Raw genomic sequence first — 24,938 nt, 5'->3', positions numbered from 1 at the left:
CTGGGTGCAATACGGCTTTTCCAGACGACGCGACGGGCTGCACCCAAGTGTGCCTCCGTTGAGCGGCGTGTATCTGACGCAACCTAATGGTAACATAACTCCCTGTAAACGGTGATTGTTGCTAAAAGATGTCTCTGAACGCAACCTAAAGGTAACATACACTCACTGACGCAGGAAATTATAATGGCGAATGTAATTGCTTAGTGTAACTGTTGTCATGCCTTGCCGATTGTTGCTGAAAGGCTCTCTGAACGCAACCTAAAGGTAACACACACTAACTGAAGGCAGAATATAATTGTGGTGCAAAAAAAATATTCCGAAAAAAGTTTCAACACAGGAGTCAAACAGATGTTTTTAAAGTTTATGCATTTAAGAATGACCACGCGTGAAGTACAAAGTGAGGAGGCTCACTGGTAAAAGACTACTGAAAGCATTTGCCATTTAACTTAGCAGTGGTGTAAGTTTGTTAGCAACTCTTCTATAGTTCCAAGGTTATTGCTATTCCAGTAAATTCTACTTCATTCTTCACATGTTACTTAAAAATAAATGTGCAAATGGGATTGATAACTTTGTGTCACAAAACAGACTCCACAAGGTGCAGATGTCGCAAACAGAAGCATTTATACAAATTTAAGTTAATCACATCTTGACAGCACCTTTTCCTTGGGATTGCTGGATTTGTTCTTCCAACTTGTGGATGGTCTCCCTCTGCGCTTCCTGCTTCTTCTCCAAGTCCTTAAGTAGTGTGTCATGCCTTTTCCTAAGACGTAGCAGAGAGGAAAAAGGACAGGTCGTGTTGCAGGCTCAAAACATTGACATAACTAAACATAACTATAAGGCCATTATAGACTGCCATTATCAAGCAGAAGTCTAGCACCATTAAAGGGGCACTGAAGATGCATTCACCAAGTGTAAAGAAAGCTGATGATACTGATAGATATTCAGTTGCCTATCATCCTTCCGCAAAACTTTTCAATCTAGTGCATGTAGCACCAGAGGAACCGGCAGTTAAGAACAGCCTCTATGCTTTCCCTCTAACTCATATACAGGGCTGAGCAAGAAAAACAAAGAAAACAGATCGGCACTGCACTCCATCCATTAATGTGCCACCAAGTCAATTCAGCTAGGTTGTGTACAACTTTTTTTTTTTTTTTGCTGCTTACTCCCATGCAACAATAGATAAGTGAGGAGAAATGGAGTCAGATAAGTCGCGGTCACCTGCCTGTCACCTGTCATATGGGCTCAATGAGGCTCAGAAACACTGAGGCTGTTGGCAAGGGAAGAGAATCATTTGCAAAATATTGACTAAATTCTCAGCGTTTGTATACATTACGCATGTTCAGTGGCATTTACTCTACACAATGCAAGCACTTCACAGGCACTTTTTGTATCCTCTTTTAGAGACCTGTTATGGTTACAGGAGTAGCTTGCGAAAAGGATGATGAGAAGGCGTTATTAACCCCTTCACCGTTTTGTTATATCAACGAATTTTTTAACAAACTGCTTATTTTTTTTATTCCTGATTTCGATTATTATTGCAATAAAAAGCATGCATTCGATCTTTAAAAAATTTTTCAAGCAAACACGAAGTCAAATTAGCATACTGAACTTTATTATTTCTCACAATATGGAAGAACTGCTCAGCACAAAGGCATCACTGTCGTCCTCGCTCCCTGAAAAAAATGTACCCTTCAGTGTCTGAATCACCATCGTTCGAAGAAGATGACGACGAAGAAAAGCGTCGTTTCCGAGAAGACGGGCCAGCAATGCACGCGTCGCCTCCGCCGGATGCCATTTTTAAAACCCATGTTGCCATATGAAAAAGACGTTTATGTGGTAGAAAAAAAACAAATTATCAGGTCGGTGCTGCCATCTGTCGAGCAAAATGCCATCTAAGCCACAAACGTGCGCTGCTCGTCCGAAACACTGAAGGGAAGAACCTATTCAGCGAGGTCGAGCTATAGTCGTCCAAAACGGTTTGGGGACGGCTTGGCAAGGACGAGCGCAGCTCGTCCGAAACGGTTAAGGGGTTAATATACAGCCCTCTTCATTCGGAAAAAAAAAAAAAAAAAAAATATTCCTTGAGCGTTCAAGGAAGCGCCTCTGGATTCAAGCCCGCTGATAAAGTTCTAAAACTCGTAAGGGTTTGAATAAAGTAAGGAAGGAGGAGTGGTATAAAAATAAGTGTGTTTGGCATGGAACAGAGCATTTCTGTAGTCCACTGCACTAGATGGGTAAGCCAACCTTGCTCGGGCAGTGTTGGCTTTCTAGCAACAACAAAACATGCATTTTTAAAATTTAGTAGATGTAGACTAAACCAGGGTGAACGTCTCTTGACAGATATTCCCTGGAGAGGAACATATATACGAGTGCTTGACCTGAGTCCTAAATGAACTCCAGCTTTCATGTACTCTGCGTTCCAAGAGCTATGCTAAGAATATGTCAACAAACTTTAAAAGTTACATTAATGATTCGAAAGTTTGCTCTCCCATAATCGCAGGTTATTCTTGACTGTTTATAAGGGCAAGGTGAGCATGATGGCATAGACTTGGTAGTAGAGTTAGGGATGAGACAGAATCAGGATAGTTTATGTGCACAAGGTCGAGCACATTTCCACATGAGGGGATAACGCGAGTTGGCTCTTTTATGAGCTCAGATAGGGTAAATGTGGAACAGAGGTCACTGAAAGCTAAACACATTGATGAATTAGTAGTCACGATGGGGTTGGGATCAAAGTTGGGCTAGTTGGCGTACGTTTATGGTAAGAATAAGGCAACTGCACATATGACCCGGACAACCGAAAGAGACTTGTCAATGTTTTTTAGCACAGGTGCCCTATTCTTATGATGGGACCAATCTATTAAATACCTAGAAAATTGAAACCTCATAAAAAAAAAAAGAAACTAGCGCTTTTGAGTTCGAGACGCAACTTAGTTCATACAGCCAAAGTTCTTCACAGAATGTGGCGACAAAGTGTAAAGGCCGATAGCATGCGAAAGCTATAACATCATGATGAGTTAAGGTAACATATGTACAAACAAATTCAAGTTCTGATTGGAATGGGACAAGGTATTCCTTCAGAAATGGCCACCAAAATACCGCCACCTGTTCAGTCACTGTGATCATGCTTCTACACAGCATATTTTCTTTTCACAAGAAAACAGTTCATCACTGTCGACTTTACTCGAAAATCAAGTCTAAATTAAAACATCAATATCAGCTACACATGCATCCATCAAGGTATCACACTTGTTTATTATACTTCTTACGCCCACAAGGAATACTGAATAATTGGTAATATGCTTTATCTGAAAGGCCGCCAATCCTTAGGGTGAACTGGTGTGACTCTGAAGATGTTTCAGGATAATCCGAGGCAGGTGCGCTGGGGGAATCTGCTACACATTGCAAATCTGAAGATACAGGGCTACCAGAGGCAAATGTGGGTCAGAATAAACAGTCTGACATTTTTATGCTGCCTTCAGTGTTTTTATCACCACTTTTCCAGTAGCAAAGAAGATTACCTTCCAAAGCCAATTAAGTATCCTAACTGCTAATTTCACCACTTGTCTAAAAATCCCCCCCCCCTCCCCCATGAAATTGTAAGCATTATTATAACTGCGCAAAAAAGCACAAATCCAAAAACGTGATTGCCAATAACAATGACCTCTATTAATTATGCCATGCCCAATCCCATGCTTTTGTGACTCTTCATGAACAGTTGGATACCAACAAAGAATGTACAGTTATGGTAGAACATTTACTCCTTTTCTGTACTAGCTCTGTAGTTTGTTTCACTTAAAAAACATTAAAATAATAGCTCCAACTTGTGTCACATGGTTGGCTTTTACATGATTTTAGAGCACTTGATTACAATTAAGTGTGCCTGTCCATGTGGATCTAGGAACGGGTGTCAGCAACATGCCTTAGCATCAGCAGTATTGGTATTAGTTAGGATAGCAACTGGGAAGCAACCATACTTTCCCTGCAATGGATTAGTTTGGTTTTTGGAGGAAAGAAATGCTGTTGACCTCGGTTCAACGGTTCAAAAGCTAAACACTGAATCCACCCCAGGCATGTTTGTGCTTGCATGTGCCACAATTACAGACAACTTTTTATTTTTCACACATATTCCTTCTTCAAGAAGCACTCCACTAACAGTTCTTGATCTAAGCGTATATGTGGGCTGCGCTACAACAGGAAAGGCGGCGGCGACACTAGGCGGATTAACTGTGCACGCAGCGGTAGACGAAGGACTTCCATTGGTTGCTTCGCTCATGGCTCAGAAAGAACTGGCAGAAAATAAACTATTTATATAGGCAGGCAGTTCGCAGTGGCGAACAGCGGCAGCTACGCAGTTAGGATCGGGCGGTGCAGGCTACCGAGTGTTGCATTGAACACAACCAGCCTTCCGCTGAACGCATCAAAATTCACCAGCATTCTAGGCAGACTCCACTCTTATGCTGGAAACATGCTATGCCGGTAGACACTTTCCTGCTCCACTCGGTCAGTCCCAAGTAGTTTTTTTTATAACCTCCTTGGTCAGCCCTCCAGAGCAGAGCGTGCATGTAGAGTGCAGAACCTACCCTTCTCCTCCTCTCCGCGCCGAGTGGTTACAAGGGACAACGCCGAAGGTGACACTGCGAAACGCAGGAACAGGCACCAAAGAGCTGTGCTCTAAAAAGTTAAGGAAAGGTTTAACATGGCTAAACCTAAGTAGATAAAGTGAAAGTGCACGACTCCTCCATGGATATCTGCGAATCTCAAGGACAGCACAGCCAGGTTTAGATGGCACGAGGGTGTCGAGAGCATTTTAAAAAGAAGATTATGCATATTTATTAACCGTTTAGCGACATCGCTCGGAACTGGCATTTCAGGCAGTAACGGCAGATACCTATAACAACTGCTAAAGCTGTATAGTGGGACTTTAGCCTTGAGTGAACCGTCCTTACAATTCTAGACGACACGAAGGTGTCAAGAGCTTTTAAAGAGGGAAATTGCAGGAGGTGAGTCCGATGGGCAGCAGTGGCAGGAAAGGGTAGGCAGGGGACGGGAAGGCTGTGTAGAATTGTGTCAGGCAATATTGTATATTTGTGGATATATGCACCGGCACCAATGAAGTTTGCCAGGTGTGTGAAGAAGATGAAAGCAGGTGTGTGAACTAGAAGAAGATGCGAGCGTTGCCGGCTCCGCATGTCACAACATGCGAAAAAGAAGTGGGCAGCTCGGAGGCCACACGCCGCTAGGCATGTTCAAGAAGGCGATACGAAACAAACGTCAATCAAGATATGGAAAGGCGTAGTAATAGCTTTCGCTTTAAAAGTTAAAAGCACTGCAGGAGCTTGAGTGAAGCAGCCTGTATAAAATAGAAGTTGTGAACTTCGAAACTCCAAAGTCAACGCTGTCACCAATTTTGACAAACAAAGCCGAGATTCAAAGAGCTGTCAAGAATGAGTCCTTTTCTTCAAACCAAATATGTATGAGCTCAACACCATATGAAGAACTAGAAAAGGTTTTTTTTCTGTAGTTTAAGCATGCGCTAAATGCTAATTTTCCTACGAGTAGTACAATTTTGGAGCAGAAGGCACAAGGGATGGCCCTGCAAATGGAAGTCGAGTTGAAAATTTCAGCATCAGCAATGGATGGCTGAGCCGACCTAAAATATGCTCAGGCTCCGACTCCTGTCAGTGCTGCAGTGACCAAAGACATCTGCACCAGGTGGCAAAAGGGGCGGCTGCAGGTCACTACGAGTGAAAAGACATCCTCAATGTCGACGAGATGGGCCTTTCTTATTCGATGCTTCTCATCTAACTTCTTTCATCTACAAAGGCGAAGACTGCACAGGTGGGAAATGCAGTAAGGAGTGCATTACGGTACTGGTGAAAGAAACATGGCAGGCGATAAACAGTAGAAGTTGCTGGAGGTACAGAAGTCAAAACATCCACGTTGCTTCAAGGGTGTTCAAAACATTCCTCTGATTTACCAGGAAGAGCGTGGACGACGATGTCAATTTTCAAAAAGTGGCTGCAGAAGGAAGGCTCATGGTTTGCTAGGCAGATCAGGAAAGTTGTCTTCCTCGTGGAAAATTACCTTGCCTATGGCCAGGTGACCAGACTGAAATCAATCAAGGAATCAATCTCGAATTCCTGCCTACCAATGTGACTGCCATCACCCAAAAAATTGACAAGGCGCAATCCACAATGTCAAGGTCCACTATCGCCACCAGCTGCTCCACTGAACGCTGTAGTGTGCTGGCTCGAAGGCTTAAAGTATTTACTTACGGTCGGCTATACACATTTTGGACCACACTTGGGAACAAGTGCAGGTGATGACTGTAAAAATGTGCTTACACCAAGCAGGCTTTGAAGCATACAACCAATGCACCATGGTGAGGCAAGTGCCGCTGACAATGCTGAAGCCAACATCATGTTAATTCCAGTATTGCCCCTTCTTTGCGACAGGACTATGAAACAGTGGAAGCAAATGTGGCTACTTGTTGTCACCAGGAAAGCCTCGAGGAGATATCGCTAAGTGCAAGCGGAGGATCAATCCACCTCCAATCATGAGCGCGAGGACCCTGTGGCCAATGCAGTGCCAGACGCTGCAGCTAGAGTTGCAGCTGTACTTTTGCAGCCCTGCTTTGAGCACGAAGGATGCGCAAAAATTTCTTCCAAGCCCCTCAAACGTGCACACTTATTTTGTAAAAAATCACTTTACGAATGTAAAGTGGACCAGGGCTGATTCCTTTTTTTTCTGCACATTCACATCAGCAAGGGCTGGTAAAATTTAAATACTAAAGTAATGCTTCAGGAACTATGTGTACTTTCCTTTAAAAAAACTTCTGATAAATAAAAAAGTTTTGAAAATTCCCTTCGAGGAGTCCACTGCACTGCTTTGTGCATACCTGCAAACCTGACGAGATCAAAATATTTTTTTTTTTACTCTCACCAACAAGCTGAGGGAGGGGGGGGGGGGAGGGGGGGGGGAGGATGCAGACTGCAATAAATTTTTCAACGTTTAAGCCAGGAAGTGTGTGTAGTTTTGCTCAAAGCACGGTCCAGGCTGATGGCTCCTCACCAGCAGCAGACATTGGAGGGTTGTGTTGTCCATTGATGAGCGGAATTCAGTTACAGCTCCAGCTACAGTTTCAAATCACCTTTGCCACCATGAGACACGCTGACATCACATCCACACATTGTAAAAATGAAAAATTCACCTTTTCTCACCTCACAAAAAGCACAGAAATTCAGAAGTACGAGATTGCAAAAATGCCCGCAAATCTCTTATCTTGGGCTTTGATAGCGCCATGACACATGAGAATCCTAATTTAGACTGTGCAAGGCCTATAGGGAACCTGCGCTGCCCAGGGGGCGCACTTAAAATCAGACACCCAGCGCCGCCTGGTTTCAAAATGAGCAAGCGTATAGTAGGACGGAGCACGCCGCTCGTCGTGCCGTGGCTGCTCCCATCGGCGGATTGTGAGCTTTCTATTTCGTGCATAATGCTTTTATCGCAGATTTACAGGGTAGTCAACTGTTAGGGTGAAGAGGAGGGCAGGCTGTTGCACGCCGCTGCACCCGACATGGTCCTCCTAGTGTTCTGAAGAACTTGGAATTTCCTTTTTGATTGACTTAAAGGTGCAACCTGACCTCCTCAGCTGCCTGCCAACTTGGCTCGCGCTGCCGCTGCGTTATCGAAGCTATCACATCGCTATGTGCAGGTTTGAAATGGTTCTCGTGAGTTCAGTCTTTCTTTTTTGTTTCTTGCTATGGGGCGCTTGCAAAGGTGAGCGTCCCTGTGCTGCAATTACGAGCGCACTTTCTAGCAAATAATATTACCTGCGTTGAAGCATCGCTAGTGGAGAGTAAGTATATCACACCAAAGTGAAACAACCTTCCTGATATACTAACATTAGGTAGGATTTGGGAATACTGCGCATGTTAGGCGCATTGAACGTGTGCAGTACTTACCTACTGCCCACTGAGGAACAGTAATGATTCAACAGCTTCATGATGAGAAAATTTCTCGACCAAAAAGTGCCTCGTTTGTTGCGAAATATAACGCACCATTATTTAGGACGATGCTGTTGACCGCATCTATAGAGAAACAAAGGCCTGTAGTCGCGTTTCAACACTTGCCTGTTTAAGACAGCAAATAAAACCGAGATCCGCTGCAAATCGATTGAAAAGGCTCGCACAGGACAGTAAATAGTTAAGTGGCCAGAATTGTGCCGCTAAAAAATTTTGGGTGGAAATTATCCGCGCCCTACAATGAGAGAGCGTGGGGGAGAGTTGCCATATCTTAAATCTTTCTAAACTCGCGCTCTGTATATTAAGAGATGAGAATGAATTGCATCGAAAGATGGGGTTAGCATCGGTGATGGTTAGTACAAAAAAATTTAAAAATAGCGCGAACGTGAAACAACAAAATTGCTATGCTGTTCTTACCACAGAATGAAAATTGCAGCATGCACCATTTACTGGTGTGATGTGCGTGATCATACACTGGTGCAGCCCCCCCCCCCCTCCTCAAGCCACCCTGTGCGCCGACTGCGACTCGAGATCGGCGTATTAGGTTATTTCGTGCCCAAATAAAAGACTAGAGCAATCATGGTGACAGCAGCATACGTCCTATGCAACAATCATTCAGCGTGAAGCAACTAGATCGTATAGCACGATATTTCCAATATGCAAGTTGTTCTGAATTGAGCATGAAGACTATCTGTATAAAATTGTATGTGTGCAAAATAAATATTGCACGAATGTTTTCAGCAATACGTCAGCCATCAAACTAAAACATCCAACTTAAATGCAAAAAGTGCTTTCTGTGCTCCTGAAGCAATACATCTTTTTATTCTAAGCAAATAATGAATGAATTAATTCTCTAATTGGAGAGTTGTTTTCAAGGAAGGCTCACTTACTCACCCATAGGGAAATGTTGAAGGGTTACTAGGGACTTGCGATAGTTAAAATCGGGAAGAAGTGTGAAAGCATGCCGGTTAGGGCATTACCTGACTCTTAGCACTTCTGACAATACGGTTAACGGGCTAACTCTTGCGATTTTCCTCTCTTGATGATTGCAATATGCACACCAGGATGCCACTTACTCTCGTCCATTATTGACTTTGAGTTGCCACTCATCTTGCAACGGCCCACTCAAGTGCACGAGCAATGCTCAACGATCCGATGTATGCGCGTGAACCTTAAGCCCACGCCAGCTCTAAAAGGCGCCCTTCACAACACGTTCTCATCAGATTGTGCAAATGATAAAAGCGAATAAACAGAACTCTATATGTACGCTATGGCAGGCGAAGCCACATTATGAAGCGTAATACGGAGCGCCTCAACAATCCTCCTTACTCATGCAGTCTCCTGAATCCAGCCGAGTTCTACCGCCACTGTGTTTTGTACGATTGCGATGGAATGGAATGCAGAGCAATCTTGTTATCGTAATAGAGCACTTCTTAACGCAGCAGCATGCTTTTGGTTTCGCGATAAATTAGCCGCTCTTCAGCGCCTCCAGCCGCGGCAGTCTCAGCCGTCCGACCAAGATAGTGGCGCGACGGCCATTTGGCGCCGCTGGCGGTACGCGGAAAACTCCAGCGCAGGCTCCCTATGGCTAAACCTAAACATATACAAAAGCAGCTGCAACAGAAATACAAAATGCAACTATAGTAGGATACAACCTGAAGAAAGCAGTAGTTGCTAATTATGGGCAGTAGTATGTGGCGTGTGTATTACTCCACTGAACAGCAAAAAGGATCAGTTTCTAATTTTTGACTAAATCAAACAAGCCAAAGGCATTGAAATTCTTGAGTTTTTAATTCTGCTTGATGGTTACCTTTTTATTTAAGTAACCAGAAAAGCCTTAACAGCAGGCTACTTTCTGTCATGGTGGAATTGTGTGTGGCGGTTACTGCAGACTTAAGCTGTATCAGACTACGGTCAAACCTCCAAGTAACGAACCTCCATGTAGAGAATTCCTCAATATTGTTTTTCAACTCCCCAATGCTGGCCCCTTTGATCTACATATACTTAAAAGCTGCATGTAACGAACATGTTGTGGCAGCTGACCTTGATATAACGAACTATCTTTTAGCTCGTACTGAATTACTGGCAATTTGGCAGAACCCCGGAAGTTTCATCAAAAAAAAACATGAATTAACATTACAAGAATGTCTACAACCTCAAAAAGTGACCGCAGTGGATACAACACGCCATATTTCAGCATCGACGGCGCATCTAAGTGGCAAAGCAGCAGTCTGCTGCCTTCGCTATTAGAACATAGCACTACAATAGTTCATGCTCAAAAGAGCAGTGAAAAATAACAGGACAAAGAAAAGAGACACGGGGCGAGCAGTGTTTGCCCTTCGCCACCACACAGTTGTTCGCAAGCTCTTGCACGTCGGTGTCAGTAATGGGAACTGCGGAGAGCACCGGCAATGCGAAGCAGAGTCGGTTTCCAGGGGCAATGGTGATGGGTGAGCGGGAATATATATGAAGACGCAGACGCCTCCTGAACCGGCGGCGACCTGACCGTGCATGCTCTCCTCCCGGGCTCTCTCTAATTTCTCTGCCACCCCCTTTTCTCCACCCCTTGAAGATAGAAGGGCTTTATTGTAGACATGTCGTGTGAGCTATGGCAGAGATGGAGGATGCTGCTGCAGTTGCACTGTGCTCTCATCAAGATCACAAAACGTTTCACCGCTTCTACAACTTCAAGTAATTCTGATGAACTGTAAACACTTTTAAAATGGTTTTCCTTACATCCAATTCTTGTTCTGGTTGCCGTTCTGTACTGTCCTTTAGTCTTCATGCGAAAACAGCATGTAATGAAAACTTGGATATAATAAAAAATTGTGGATATTTTACGAATTCGTTATGACCAGGTTTAACTGTATAGCAATGGCTACTTTCACTCTGGCTGGATTTGGCTTTAATCAGCTGCGTAACTATGATGACGATGGTGCTAGTGCCGCCATTAATGATGATGCTGGTAATTACGATGTGGCTGCATTACAGTAGAACCCCATTATAAAAAACTCAGATACAGTAAAGTGAAACTGCAGCCCCTGTTTGCCTTCGATTGATACCCCTTTATAGTAAAGACATTTTCGATAAATATCGGTTATAGCAAAGTGTGCCTGTCTGCAGTGTAGACACCGAAATGATGTCATTACACGTTCGCTACCTCGGATCACCAGGGAATCTTATATTTGTGAAAAAAAAAAAAAAAAAAAAAAAGAACCCACCAAGCGTTTTTTTTTCTTTATTGGCTTTACCATCACACACCGTAGTGCTGAGGAGAGGCCAACTTTATGTAGCTCTTGGAGCCATGAGGGAAAGCATGCTGCACATAGTAAAAAAAAAAGAAGGTAAAGCTGGCTACGAACATGGAAAGGAGGTGGCGTGGGCTGTTCAAATTAAACAGAGTAAAAGTGAAGCAAGTAGGGAAAGAAAGAAATAGCGGGACACTCGCAGCACTGTGCAGCGCAAAGCATGGGGCAGCGGTGGAAAGAAGTGAAGGATGCGACGCTTCTCATGAACTTCTGATCTATTGCCTCTTAAATGACAGAAACAGTGGAATATGACGCTGTGTACATGCAAAAAGAATGGAAAGTATTTTGGAGTGTTTTTTCATAAAACAACAATGAGTTTAGTAACTAGCCATTTAATTACGAGAAAGCTAGAAGTCAGGTTTCCTGCTTAGCAAAAGCCCCTTTATCATGGCAGCGTAACCCGTCGCTGGCATAGAAGTTGTGTATAGCGCAGAATACTATACCAAGCCTTCTGGGGAGCTACTGAAAAGCAGAAGGGGAGGGCGGTTAAGAATGGTACCTGGGAAGCAGAAGTGCTCTTAATCCCTTAATCGCGACAGCAACAAAAGGCAGAGGGGTGCAGGAAATGGACAGTCAGTATTGTCACATAAGACGTCTCCTGCGCTGCACCCCATTCCTACCCACAAAACAGGTTTGGCCGCCATGGTGAAGGGGTTTTCACAGAGCAGAGAAGCAGACTTCCAGAGTTTTGCAAAGAGTCCATAATAAATATTTTGCCAGTCCAAGTGATTTTACTATAAAGGGGTTCTGCTACATCACACAGTACCGGCTCTGCTAAAACTATTCTGCATTAAATCTCCCAATAAGTTGCAACTGTAGAGGCAGCCTATCGGGAGATATATAGGACAGCGGTCATACAACCAAAAGTTCAGTTAAAAGCCAGGAGTCTCCCGGGCAAATCAGAAGGGTTTGCAGGTATAGCACTGATTAAGTGCATATTAAAGAATCTCAGGTGGAGTTTCCAAAGACCTAAATTACAATGCCCCTCATAACCAATGTCACTTTAGGATGTTAAGCCCTATAAACCAAAGCAAACAAATCTAAAAAGTACCATGAGACCCCCAGAGCATAAAATATTTCTTCTACTTATTTTCATACGTGACAAAAGAAATCACGAATAAAAGTTCTTAAGATCGTGAGTTCTCTACTCATCCTTAAAAGCAAGGCTACAATCTGGATAGAGAGATCGAGTCTGCAGTTACTCTAGAAGGCTTCTGGAGCACCTTATTACTTCAGCAAATGATTCTTAATTCTTCCTTTTTACTACCAGTTGCCCTGTACCCTACAAGACACAATGAAAGCTTGGCAAGATGTGATGATGTGTAATGCAACAGTGCAGGATTATAAAGCACTAGCCACCAGAATAGCAGTCTAAAAACCAGTATGGTAGCTTCAATTACTATTAGAATTAAGCCAAAAACAAACATATTAGCAAACAATCAGTTCTTATGAGGCAAGGGTAGCTTTGGCTGGAGAGCACTATGGCACAAGGTATTTTTCCTTGCACAAAGTGAGATAAAGGATCAGTACTAACATTTCTGCTGTGATGTATTCCAGCCTTTTGTTGACATTCTGCTTGGCATCTTCAAGGCTTTGCTTGACAAGTACAGGACCAATTAGCTTGTAGACCCCTGCCTCAGGTTCCAGAACATTCAGCTCCTGTGCAGATTAAAAATGGATTACCAAACAACATTAGAGGCTGCATACTAAAATAAACTGCAGATGGACAAAAGCAAGAGCTCTTGCACTGCAACAGTACAATGTAAATTCAATGTTCCAGTCATTAAGGAACAGGACACGGTCACTCTTTCATTTGCCCATACATCTTAGTACGCTGCCCACTAAGCACAATCACTAGCACAAGTAATACACTCTCCCCCATTTCTGTTTTCGACAAATTCTCCTGAACTAACAGTGCCCTCAAAAGTGATTGTAAACTTTTGTTGTCGAGTTTCTGAAAAACGTTTCATGGAAGCAAAATGGGCTTGCAGAGCAGGTATTAGTACAGTTCTAGTCGAACAAATTAAAAGCATCATTCACCCTACCAGACTGCTAAGGGGCTCAAAGTGTATGACATGCATAACACAGCTAACACTCTGCTATTTCTGAATGATCAATCAGAATAGCAATATATATCAAGGTGCTCATCACCAACAAAATTAAATAACTGTGTCTCACATCTTTGACAACGCTGTTCTCATTCAACTGGGAGTCCAGCTTCTGCCGCAGACTGAATGTCTTCTGGAAGTCTGCAAGTAAAATATCACAACGTACATGCTTTCTGCTGCACTCTGCAATATGATGGCAGTTAAAACGCATCCACTCTGGGCTACTTTTTTCTTCACCACGCTCAATATAAAATGCCCTCAAAGCTGCTCAAAGTAGGTCATTCCACTCTTTTAACAAAACCACCACTCCTGCAATAGAGGATAAAATGCCTTAATTTTTAATAACCACAACCATGACTAGTCAATACATATTATATAGCTTACCTACGCTGCTGCTAGGGATTATGCTTGTTATAGATGGTTTGTATCGGCGCAGCAGTAACTAGGAGCATGGAAAAAATCTGTGTGCAATGCACATTCTATTTCACAGCATGTCAACAGTGCAGTGGAACCTATGAGTATGAAATGATGACTTCGGGGTCAGTATGGCTGGCTCATGAGTACAAGAGGAAAGCCGAGTTGTAGGAGCTGTTACCTCAAACTTGTAGCTTATGGTTTGGTCTACAGGATTTAACGTCCCAAAACAACTGAGGCTATAAAAGACTCCATATAGGAGGGCTTCAGAAATTCTGACTACCTGGGATTCTTTAACCTGCACTGACACTGCACAGTGCACGGCTGCCTTGCTTCCTCTACCAAAAAGTGGCTGCCACAATCAGGATTTGATCAAACAGAGAAAGAGTATGATCTATACACCACGACTTAGACCATGAAAACTTAGTGAAAGTATGCAAAGTGCATCGTTATGGTGCCAAAAACAAAATGTTACTCCTTTTTTTAGTACATCACAGAGCTAATTGACAAGCACAACCAGAAACAATGTTCTTTTTTTTTTTTTTTGACAGGAACAGTAGTAACTGCCATGTAATGTTACAAATAAATGTTACAAACGATTAATAGAAATGCATGAGCCAACTGACAAGAAAGCCTTACCAAACTTTCTTGCTGATTGACTGTCATACATTTCTACTATTTAAAGGTACTATGCAGCAATGGAACGGCAGCCTAGTGGAATTGAGCTCGCAGGGGGGGGGGGGGGAATGCCTAATAGTGATCAACAATGAGAATGTAAGCAGTTGTCCAGAAGTTATAAATGTAACCTTCCATAGAATATCCGAGATCAGTAGTTGTATATGCACGCCGTTGTGTTCGCTTGTACACACGATAAGCACCACTCTGTGCAATGCCTCGACCTCAGCAGATGCAACAGGTTTGAGTTGTGTGGTGACAGTTTCCTTAAGGGCGAATTTTGGCAGCTTCACCGAATTCAAGCACCTGACAGAATGTTTTCATGTCAGAACGAGCAATGGTATGCAGAAGTGAGTGATTCGGCTGGTATTATCTGGCCTGATGCTAAATTCAAGTTTGCAAATTTTAATTACATATGCAAGCATGGGGTGCTACTTGGATTAAAGCAAGCTTTCGGCTATCTCGTAGGGTGTGCGCCCATCTGTCTAAAAGACAGAGGGACCCACTACCAAATATTACTTGCCGTTTGTACCGAAACGTCAACAAAATGACAGGAAAAACAAGCCAAGGCTTGCGTAGGTGCCACATTCATTGATCACAAGCTACGATCAATCAGCAGTCAAAATCGGTCCATCCCCCTCGGCATGAGCGAACTGATGCGTTTTTGTTGCTCTTGCAGGCAATGCCATGCCATGCGTACAAGCCCCTGTTTGCCGAATGCTCACTCATCATGTTCACTCATCTGAGATAGCATTATTACAGCACGTTTCATACCCTCTGAACAAACTTAACATACTATCGGCGTCAGATGAAATGCAAACAGCGAAGCAAGCAGCAGAAGGCCCACTCAGGCAGTCTGCCAGTCATCATCAGAGATAGGCATGTTCTTCCAGTTTCCGGTAGTTTTATTTATTTTTCTCTTAGGTTCGTTTTCTTGTTTTGCCACTACAGCGTCACATCCATTCTTTCCAGAGATGGCGACTTGCACATTGTAGCTTCGCTGGCACCAGTGGCTGTGGCCCATGTTGGTGACTAAGAGCACTGCATAGGCCATAAATTATCGGCCCAGGTCTGGCCAAGGCCTGGCCGCCTTTTGTGTTACCTGCTCAAACCCGGCCTGGCTCCTACGATACAATCCCGGGCTTGGCCCGAGCTTGAGGAAACTCTGACTTACCTGGTCAGGCCCGCCTACTTGTTGGGCCCGACTGAGGATCTAAAAAAAATTCATGAGCTAAGCATGGTTCACTAATGCACATGTTCTTGTTACTTTAAATTTCCCTAAAAAGAGGTCCTCGTTTTTAGAACATTAGTGTAAAACTTTAATTCCTGGTACTGGTTGCGTTGGTTACTGTTCTTTTTTATGAGCAAACAAAGTACAGTAGCTTGCATTCCATGGATATAAATTTTTAAAAAGTAATACTATCAAACAAGACAACCCCGCCGGGGTGGCGCAGTGGTTACGGCGCTCGACTACTGTTCCCAAGGACGTGGGATCGAATCCCGGCCTTGGCGGCCGCTTTTCGAAAAGGGCGAAAAGCAAGGCGCCCGTGTGCTGTGTGATGTCAGTGCACGTTAAAGAACCCCAGGTGGTCGAAATTTCCGGAGTCCTCCACTACGGCGTCTCTCATAGCCTGAGTTGCTTTAGGACGTTAAACCCCACCAAACCAAACCAAATAAGACAGTTTTAGTTCTGATATTGCTGACTACAACTTTGTAAAGACTATATAAAACAACTTCCGACTTCAAAATCGGTTCGCTGCTGGGGGTCACACTATCATGTGATCAAAGAAGCCTGCATAGCCGCCCCTCCGTCAGACACATACTCAGTGAATTCCAGTAGGGGGGGGGGGGGGGGGGGAGAGAAATCTAGTAAGGAGAAAATTATTCATACCATGACTAAACCATTGATCAGAGGAAGCCCTAGTTCAAACGAGCGCATAACATCTGTTTTTAATCTCATATCCGTCTTCACACTCATCTTTTTTTCCACACACGTGCATACGAAACTAACATATGCAGTGGGAAGAATAATTTCAAGATTTTCGGTTCAACAGTTGATTAAAAAAAAAAGAACTCTACATGAAGAAAGCGCTCAATGGCCACACGGGCATATCCAGGCACCACTTCCGCTGCCTGCAATACAGACTGGCACCGCACATATGCGCTTTTGAACAATGTGGTTACTACAGAGAGCTAGCTATGTGTAGAGAAGGCATAGGCAGCAGAAAGGGGAAAAAGAACGAAAACGGGTCCTTTGGTGGAGGCACCGCTGACAACAAGAACAACAACAAAAAACAATGCTGACCCTCTGTCAAGTGGCCCTCGACGATAAGTACTTCCATAAGCTCGGTGATGGATGTGACCGCGGACCACACATGTACCGCGAAATCTTAAAACAGGTGCCTCGTGTCATGCATTCTACGCAGAGGACTGAATGGCACCCCGAAAAGCTCAGCGAACTTCACATATGTGATAATTTATTTGCATATTTGTTTGCTTTCACACTGTTTTTATTTTCCCTTCACATTCCTAACATGTCTACCATGTATTAAAAAGTTTGCAGTTAGGAAATAGTCATGAACTGGCACTATAATCACCTGGTACTGCCTCCACCAGTTATCTACATAAAACTTAAGTGAGCATTCAGTAAATCTAGCCGTTCATTTGCAGGCCGGAGTCCAGCGAGGGCCCCCAGTTTAAAGCCCGTGCCCGGCCCAGGCCCGTCAATAAAGTGCTTTACCCGGCCCGGCCCGCGGGCCAGGCCCGTGCTATCGGGTATGCGCGAGCACATGCAGTGTTCTAGGGTGACTAAGCGAGTGCTGTTAGCTCAAGGGCCTAGATAAGGGCCTAGATCGCTCTGATTCTGCTTCAGTCACTGCGCTCGCATCACCCACTAGGGTAACAGCCGCTGCCGGCAGCAGAACAGCGCTTGCTCAAGTCACCATTTCTGGTAAAAGTGGATGTGGCGCTCCAGTGGTACAAGAAAACAAACAGTTGAAAACCGGAAGAGCGCGCCTCTCTGATAACGATGGCAGACTGCCTGAGCTGGACCTTTTCCCACACGCTCCGCTGTTCGCATTTCATTTGACGGCGACAGTATGCCAGTGGCGCTCGCGCAACAGCCCATACTGGCAAGAGTGGAAGAACGGGCTAGTTGGTAAATCATCTTGGAAAGCAGACTAGCGCACTTCAAAACACAGACACAGGGAGGCCCACGTGTTGTCGTTCCCTCCCTGTGTCTGAGTTTTGAAGTGCGCTAGTCTGCTTTCCAAGCCCATATTGAAAGCATGATAAGCCTTAGAATGCCCCTGAAAAAAAAAAAAAAAAAAAGGTTACTAACTCGACAGGATAACAAATTTTGCTCCTAATCAGTGCATTAATATACTTATCAGCACATCAATTGATCACATTCGAAGCCAAGGAAATCGGCTAACACTACTGCGTAGGCGCAGACTAGGAAATGATACAGACGATCAACGAAGTAGCACGACGGTTGCAAACTAATTTTGAATGCAGTATTTTCCATAACTTTTGCAAATAAGTTAAAACCTGTGTATTAGCTTACGAGACTGCTTTGACTAGGTTTAGGTTCCCTTACTATCTCACACCCACCAACTTCACTTCGGCTATTCCATGATGTACCGTACATGAAAAACAAAACTTTAAAGGCAGGCATACTATAATGTCACGTGAGAGATTCTCTGCACTTAAAAGGCAACCGTCGAGTTTGTAAATCTCTGACACGCCTAGCTTTCAGTGTAGCACTGACGCGGCCGCGTGCAGGGCTACTCCCCGGCAAGCCTATGCAAATCCGTACAGCAGCTCGACTTCATGAGTAACCAAATTGGTTCAAGACGGCGATGTGTAAATCAAGTATCTATCAAATTGTGTGTCTTGCAGGCAGCTCACCTTTCTGCAAAGTCTTATATTTCTCGACTTCTTGCACTAGCGCTTTGTGAAGAGCTTCCATTTTGACACAATTTTATTGATGACGATAACGATGGCTTCTTTACCTGTCCACCTGTGTCTGCTGTAACCAATCGCTCAATTATATTAACAAATGTGCGAAGTTGACCATAGAGTTGGTTGAAAATAAAATAATGTGCATAAATGTTTTGGACTTATGCTCATATATTTTACTTATTGTGGCAAGTATATAAACTCTTTTGCGTTCCACTGAGCGAGTTTTGTTTTGCCAACACAAGCACTTTCAAAATGGCGTTCGGGCGGTATACGCATGCGATCGTGTGTCGAGTTCCGAACAGCGTTAAGCAGTGTGCGTCGGGCGTCATAGGCGACATTAACGTTGAATTGGCAAGAAAAGAGCACGAGGAATTTTGCAAGACGCTTAGAAGCCTCGACCTAGATGTCATCGAACTGCAGGCCGACGAGTCAACACCGGACTGCGCATTCGTCGATGACACCGCTATCATTTGCAACGGTGCTGCCTTAATCTGCAGGCCAGCCAACGGACAGCGCCAGAAAGAAGTAAGAAATCCTGTCAGATTTCTGTCAATGCAGCAGTGAAACGATTACAAGGGCGACTTACACCGCTTTCCGTTTCTAACTGCCGCATCAGTGAGCGCACGCTTGTCATCTGCCGAATGTGTAAACTATAATTTTCTTTTTTTTTTTTTTTCAGTCTCTCACTTGCTTGTAAATTTCTGACTGCCTTATCGTTACTTTGATCAGGTTGCGGTTATATTTATCACAGTAATTCCTAACTTTGGTATCATCTTTGACCAGGAAGCAGTTTGTGTCCAGGTGACACACCCATTCATCACATCTCGAAAGTCGCGCGCATCTACATCTGCATCGTGTTATTTGGGTGTGGTAAATCACGCTCGCACGACTGTCTCTTTTCACATGCTCTGACGCTATAAATCGTGATCTTATCGCAGTAGATGTACAGTCACGATTGGTTCGGGCTTGCATGTTATTTGAAGCCTTCGACGCAACACAGGTGACCGTTTTTACGCGCTTGCGTCAGTACCTCCGCGCCTGCTGGGAATGTACTTTTATCTGACGTGGAATGTTATCGGGCTGTTATCTCCCCATCCACGCAGATGACTTAAGAGCTGTCGTGAAAGCTGTAGGGGCTACTAGGGAATGCCAAAAGGCTATGGTAGGGCTTTGTTTTTTTCTTCTGCTTGTGAGTGAACTTTTTTTTTTTTCCCTGTTAACAAGCTTCTACAAACGGCTTAAAGTTTAGTTTGCATTGAATTCACTTAGTCCACCAAAAATCGCAAGGAAAAAAAAAAAAAAACGATCACTTAAAAAATGGCAGACTGGGTACTCGGAGGAAGACCGAAACTAAGTTTGCCCTGTACGTAATTCATGGCTGAGAAATTGGCCGCGAATATCATTAAATGACATGTGTTATGTCTTTCTTTTAAATGTGACGGATAATCGCCAGGCCATGTATTTTGAGACTAGGCTGTGTTCGTGTTATCGCTCTGTTTGGAACAGTGCTGACCAACGGTGCTGACCACTGTTCAGGACTGGTCATTTCGAACAGCATTTGAGGATTATTATTATTATTATTATTATTTTTTTTTTTATCGCGTTCGCGATGTCGTTTTTATGGAACGTAAAGAAGCGGGCGCTGCATAGACTGCATTACATATGTGGTGACTGCGGAACGAAAGGGCTGTCCTGTCAATCATCCGAGTATCTGCAGGCAAGAACAAAACGCACGGTGCTGACTCTTCGGCAGGCTACGGAGTGTCCAGTGAAAACTTCAGAAAAGGCACCACTGCGTAGCTTAACAAATGGGAACAGAGAAGGGCGCCAACCTAACTTGTGGCGTTGACGTAAAGTAGGACGCTGTGCCGTTTTCTTGTCGGCACTTCTTGCGTGGTTTGTCGCGCTTGGCCGCGAAACGATTGTTTTGTCTGATGCATTGTGCGGTCTGTGCATCATATGTGAGGACCAAATGCCACATCTGTTTCCCATGCTCCCTGGCGCACAATACGAAAATAACGTGCAGGTAACTGCCTTCAGAATACCTAGTGTTGTTTCCATAAATGCTCACGTTTTAGCCCGGACAGAGTGTTCGCTGGTAGGCTATTGCTAACGCGTATGTAGTAGTAAAGCGGCGCAGTACTTGGAAGCCTTACCCAGGAGCAACGATGAGATGTCAGCTTTCATTCCGCCCTAAACGATGGTACAACTTTTCATATGGAGAGTGACAGCTTTAATAGGGTCTTCGAAAGGGACGTCTCGTCTGTTTGTGTGGGAGCAAGCCATGTTATCTATTCCCACGCCCAAGCAGAGCGCCAGGAGCGACGTCCTTGTTTCGGCCGCGCTGGCCAACGTTTGACGCTGGCGAGCTGCGATGTTCGCTGTCATGATAAACGCCGATAGAACACGCAATGTCGGAAGTAAATAAGAGATAACAGAGATCGATCCCTTTCGACGAAGGCCGGCCGTGTTTAGCGCTTTCGTCGTCACACAGTTGACTGTTTTCAAAATGCCGTTGCCACCGCGTGGCACAGTAATGACGAACGTTTCAGTTCGCCCAGTCATTCGTAGACCGCAGCCTTTTTTGGTTGCCTTTGCTCAAGGTAATGGGAAAAGAGGCGAGCGTTGACTGGCGGTTCTGTCGCGGTTGCGCGTCGTCCTGCCCACTCGTTGCATGCGTTGCGGACCGCGAGTGAGCGCAGTGTTTGTGGATGCAAAACGTGCTTTCATCAGTATGCCTGAAAGCTATTTATCCTTATTAGTTTCCGCCCGATCTGACGGCGCGACCTTTGCCGCACTAGTGGTTCGTATTATCATTATTGTTATTTTAATATCATTATCACCGCCACCACATTGTGGTACATTCGACAGACGCAGGGTCGTGCTTTTTTTTTTTTTTTTTTTTTTCCCTGGGCGCTTAACCGAGCTGGCTCGTTTTTCACGACCAATAGCCACTCATTTATTATGCATAAAGCTTGCTGCTTGTCGTCGTGTGGTTTTACTTTTCGTTTTCGTAACGGGGGTGCATTTTGTCCGGTTTCTACAAACTGGAACAGAAATTAGAGTGTTGAGCACGTGATCCAGTGTGCTGCTGCCGACCGTATCATGCGATGAGTTTTACAAGTTTAGCATCGTAATGCCAATCGGCACATTCTAGAATGTATGTGCTGTAAAAAATTAAAGCCTGCACCTGACACTCCTAAAATGGGTGCAAATATGAACACACGCCCATATAGTAGGACTTGGTAGTTACATTTTCATCCGTTCCTGACTGCTTTGCTGCGTCACAGGTCTTGGTTCCTTCACAGTTTTGTACACGTGGCGACTGCTTTGAAAATAATGTGGTCGTTTTTGCGATGCGTGCGCACTTAGCAGTCCCCACAAAGAGCTTTCGACAACCTGTCTCAATATGCACCAGAATTACGGCACCAGTTATAATCACGATGTCTGTCATGGCGTGTCTGCACCTGTTCGCAGTGGAATCGCATTCCGGATGCCTGCGTAATGTTCACGGCGCCATTTTCTGGAATATAATGAAAATGAACAAAAAAAAGGGGGGGGGGGGAATAAAGCTTCTCCAAGCTGGACAAGTTCAGTAAACCCGCTCGCACGTGTCACTAAATTACGTCAGAGGAACACAACCAGGTTCAAAGGTTACATAGGATGCATTACAAAGTTGCTGATGACAAAGCTCAGAAGTTCAGAGTTTTCGCCTCCATCTAAAAGTGGCCATCGAGGCCGCTTTTCGATGAAGGCGAAAAGTAAGGCGCCCGTGTGCTGTGCGATGTCGGTGCACGTTAAAGAACCCCGGTGGTCGAAATTTCCGGAGTCCTCCACTACGGCGTCTCTCATAGCCTTAGTCGCTTTGGGACGTTAAACCCTACAAACCAACCAACCAAAGTTCAGACACAGAAGACACCACGGTCGCGTGCCGGGTACTTGTGTATGAAAAGCGTACTTTCTACCCTTTCATGCATGCCATCTGAGCGAGTGAAAAAAACGCTGGGATTTTGGTCGCTGTAGTGATTGGTACCGGGGAACACGAGACGCTAGAAAATTTGCTTTCGCTGGCTGTTTCGTTTCTATTGGATGGTTGGTTGGATTATTGGCAACTCCGTTCACACGGCTGGTTGACGCTTTTATCGTGCGGTCGTGATAGTGATATTTTACGAATCTCTGCAGTTCGCGCTTCGTGGCCCCACCTTGTGGAGAGGAAGAGTTGGGATGGTGGCGTGCTGTCGGTAAATAAGGCTGCGCAAAACACAGTCTGGGCGCAGCACCGTTCTTCGAGGTTCAGCTTGCTCGAGCCGACTGGCCGTGCGGAATCATACGCGCGCGTATCGTGCGTTCAGGGGCGTATAGCAACCGCACCATTTTCGTCCGTTGCAGAGTACCACCTTTGAGGGGAGGCCATGATTCCCTGTCCAGTTTCGTCGGTTTAAATACCGAGCTGCGTAATTTTAGCCACGACACCGCTGTTCTGAAAGTTCTTCCCGCGCTGTGAAGAATCCTCGCAAATGCTCCGACGAGAGATCAAGGACTGGGGCTAGTTGGTATTTCATCTTGGAACTAAAAAAAGCTATAAATAACGCAAAGCAACAAGAGACAAAGCAAACAGACACGGCTGCCACATGCAACAGACACCGCAGTTTATGCCGTATTCATATCACGACTGTGCGTGTGAAACAGACTGGGTATTCGAACAGGTGGTGTATGGATGGGTACAAGAGCCAAAATGACCTGCAGCCTGGTTTAGACGGCGTTTTGTGACCTTAGCAGTGAGCTGATGAAGTCAAAATGGCTGATATGTATCCATTCTGCGAGTGCGTGCACGAAACTACTGCGCTCATGTTTAGACTCGCCGTGGGTCAACGCGCTGTACTGTATTTAACCGTAAGACCATTAGGGATACAAAAGAATGGCAGTGTCATCGTGGTGAGCAGTGCCTCACACCTACGCCGCAACCACGCTGCAGCAGAAACGCTATCGAAGCTGCGATCTAAGCTACCGTAGAAATGAGAGCTAGCCCCACCACCACGTAATCTGTTTATTTTTATTTTGTCAAATTTTCTGTGGATGGAATGTAGTGGCCCCACACTTTAAAGTGACGAATTCAGATATGCTGCCATCCTCGGGAGTTGACCACGAATCCGGTCCTGTTCACAGCGCATCAAGGTCACTGGGGTGTGCGTACTTGGAAACGAGTATGGGCACGCGTCTTTTCGTCGTGACCCTTTGATAGCCGCGCACTAACGGGCGTTACGCGTAACAGCTGAATAGACGCTTTATCGTGGAAGGTGGTTGCTGTCGTGCGTGTCCCGCAATCAAGAAAGCCAAATATAAAACATGGCCGAGAGACGCATACGCCGCTGAGCATCCCGCGAAGGAAGGACGCGCGGGTTGGAGTTTTTTAATTATTATTATGCGCCGTTAGTTTTGGGAGCTCACTGCGTATTTGATTGAGGCGGCCTCTGATACCACCGTGCACTTGTCTATATAACCCAGTACTCACAGCGCGTGGCCTGGGCTGCTATACCCGCGCATTGCAACGAAGACATGAGAATTAGGAACCATCGTGACGCGCAGTGCATGTCTAGTACCAGTGCTGTCTGGACAGGCGAGAAAGCGACCGCTTTCACGTACAGAAATGAAAATTTGTTCGTTCCAATCTGAAGCGCTTTTTCTTGAGGGTGGGCAGCGATGGGCGAGAGGAGGCGCCGGCATGCATCCTGGTGGAAACGCCGAAACGAGTACCCAGTCGCGCATATCTAACCAGATTCACTGAGCCGCGGTGGCTCAGGGCTTTCGACTGCTGAATCCACAAGGACGCGGGATCGAATCCCGACCGCGGCGGCCGCTTATTGAAAAGAAAGCGTCGCGCCCGTGTGCTGTGCGATGTTAAAAAATTCCAGGTGGTCGAAACTTCTGGAGCCCTCCACTACGACGTCTCTCATAGCCTGTGGTCGCTCTGGGACGTTAAACCCTATGAACCAAGCTAAACCAAATGTACGCTCCCGACCCCTGCGGGTCCGTTGTAATGCGCCGATATAGTGTGCGAAGCCATGCGCCTTCTTGTTCACGTTGTGATAGTACCGGCACGTATGTTTAGGGAAATTCGAAAAGGTGGAGTAGATTTGATATGAGGGATAAATCATTAGCCATGCATCTACAAAGGAAATCTACACAGCTGTCACAGCTGTTTGCAGTTGAAAAATGTCTCCTGCTCCGCGGGAATCACAGCCTTACCGAGACAGCTGCTGACGAAGTTAACCAGGAGGGTTGGCAGAGGACTTACCATTAGTTTAATGAGCTGTTGCGCAAACGTAGTTCGACCTGCCCCATTTGCCACCGCCACCGCTGTGTAGTACCTGGTAGTGTAATGGTATTTTGGCCAGCGGCCGCCTCGACGCGGCGTCGCACTGTATGCCAAGGGTGGGCATTGA

The 24,938-nt window shown here is 45.0% G+C and overlaps 2 protein-coding genes across 2 annotated transcripts in view; one reads left to right on the top strand and one right to left on the bottom strand.

Moving 5' to 3' along the window:
- Nucleotides 1-347: 347 nt before the first annotated feature.
- On the bottom strand, nucleotides 348-18,564 carry Pfdn6 (prefoldin 6). The gene is made up of 4 exons (XM_084587939.1): nucleotides 18,442-18,564; nucleotides 13,514-13,584; nucleotides 12,870-12,994; nucleotides 348-760 (listed from the first exon to the last, which is right to left on the bottom strand). Exons 1-4 carry the CDS (start codon nucleotides 18,500-18,502, stop codon nucleotides 640-642), a joined length of 378 nt encoding a protein of 125 aa, XP_084444065.1. The 5' UTR covers nucleotides 18,503-18,564; the 3' UTR covers nucleotides 348-639.
- Nucleotides 18,565-18,714: 150 nt separating this feature from the next.
- The window catches only part of LOC146202098 (N(G),N(G)-dimethylarginine dimethylaminohydrolase 1), a 28,013-nt gene continuing 21,789 nt past the window's right edge, over nucleotides 18,715-24,938 (top strand). Inside the window, exon 1 of the mRNA XM_084587938.1 lies at nucleotides 18,715-19,020. Within this exon, the coding sequence (XP_084444064.1) occupies nucleotides 18,748-19,020 (273 nt within the window). The 5' untranslated portion in view covers nucleotides 18,715-18,747. The remainder of the gene's footprint in view (nucleotides 19,021-24,938) is intronic.

Source organism: Amblyomma maculatum, chromosome 1 (assembly GCF_055883805.1).
Source record: "Amblyomma maculatum isolate TAMU_Amacu chromosome 1, ASM5588380v1, whole genome shotgun sequence".
Classification (NCBI taxonomy): Eukaryota; Metazoa; Arthropoda; class Arachnida; order Ixodida; family Ixodidae; genus Amblyomma; species Amblyomma maculatum.
Note: the sequence above shows the minus strand (reverse complement) of the source record. Positions and strands in the feature narration are given on the sequence as shown.

Bases quoted from the DNA above. Each gene is read 5' to 3' on its own strand.
- Pfdn6 (XM_084587939.1), bottom strand. From the start codon at position 18,502: ATGGAAGCTCTTCACAAAGCGCTAGTGCAAGAAGTCGAGAAATATAAG. The intron at 13,585-18,441 runs GTGAGCTGCCTG...TTTTACTTGCAG, and splicing joins ATATAAGACTTTGCAGAAAG to ACTTCCAGAAGACATTCAGT. The intron at 761-12,869 runs GTTAGTACTGAT...GCTACGTCTTAG, and splicing joins GAATACATCACAGCAGAAAT to GAAAAGGCATGACACACTAC.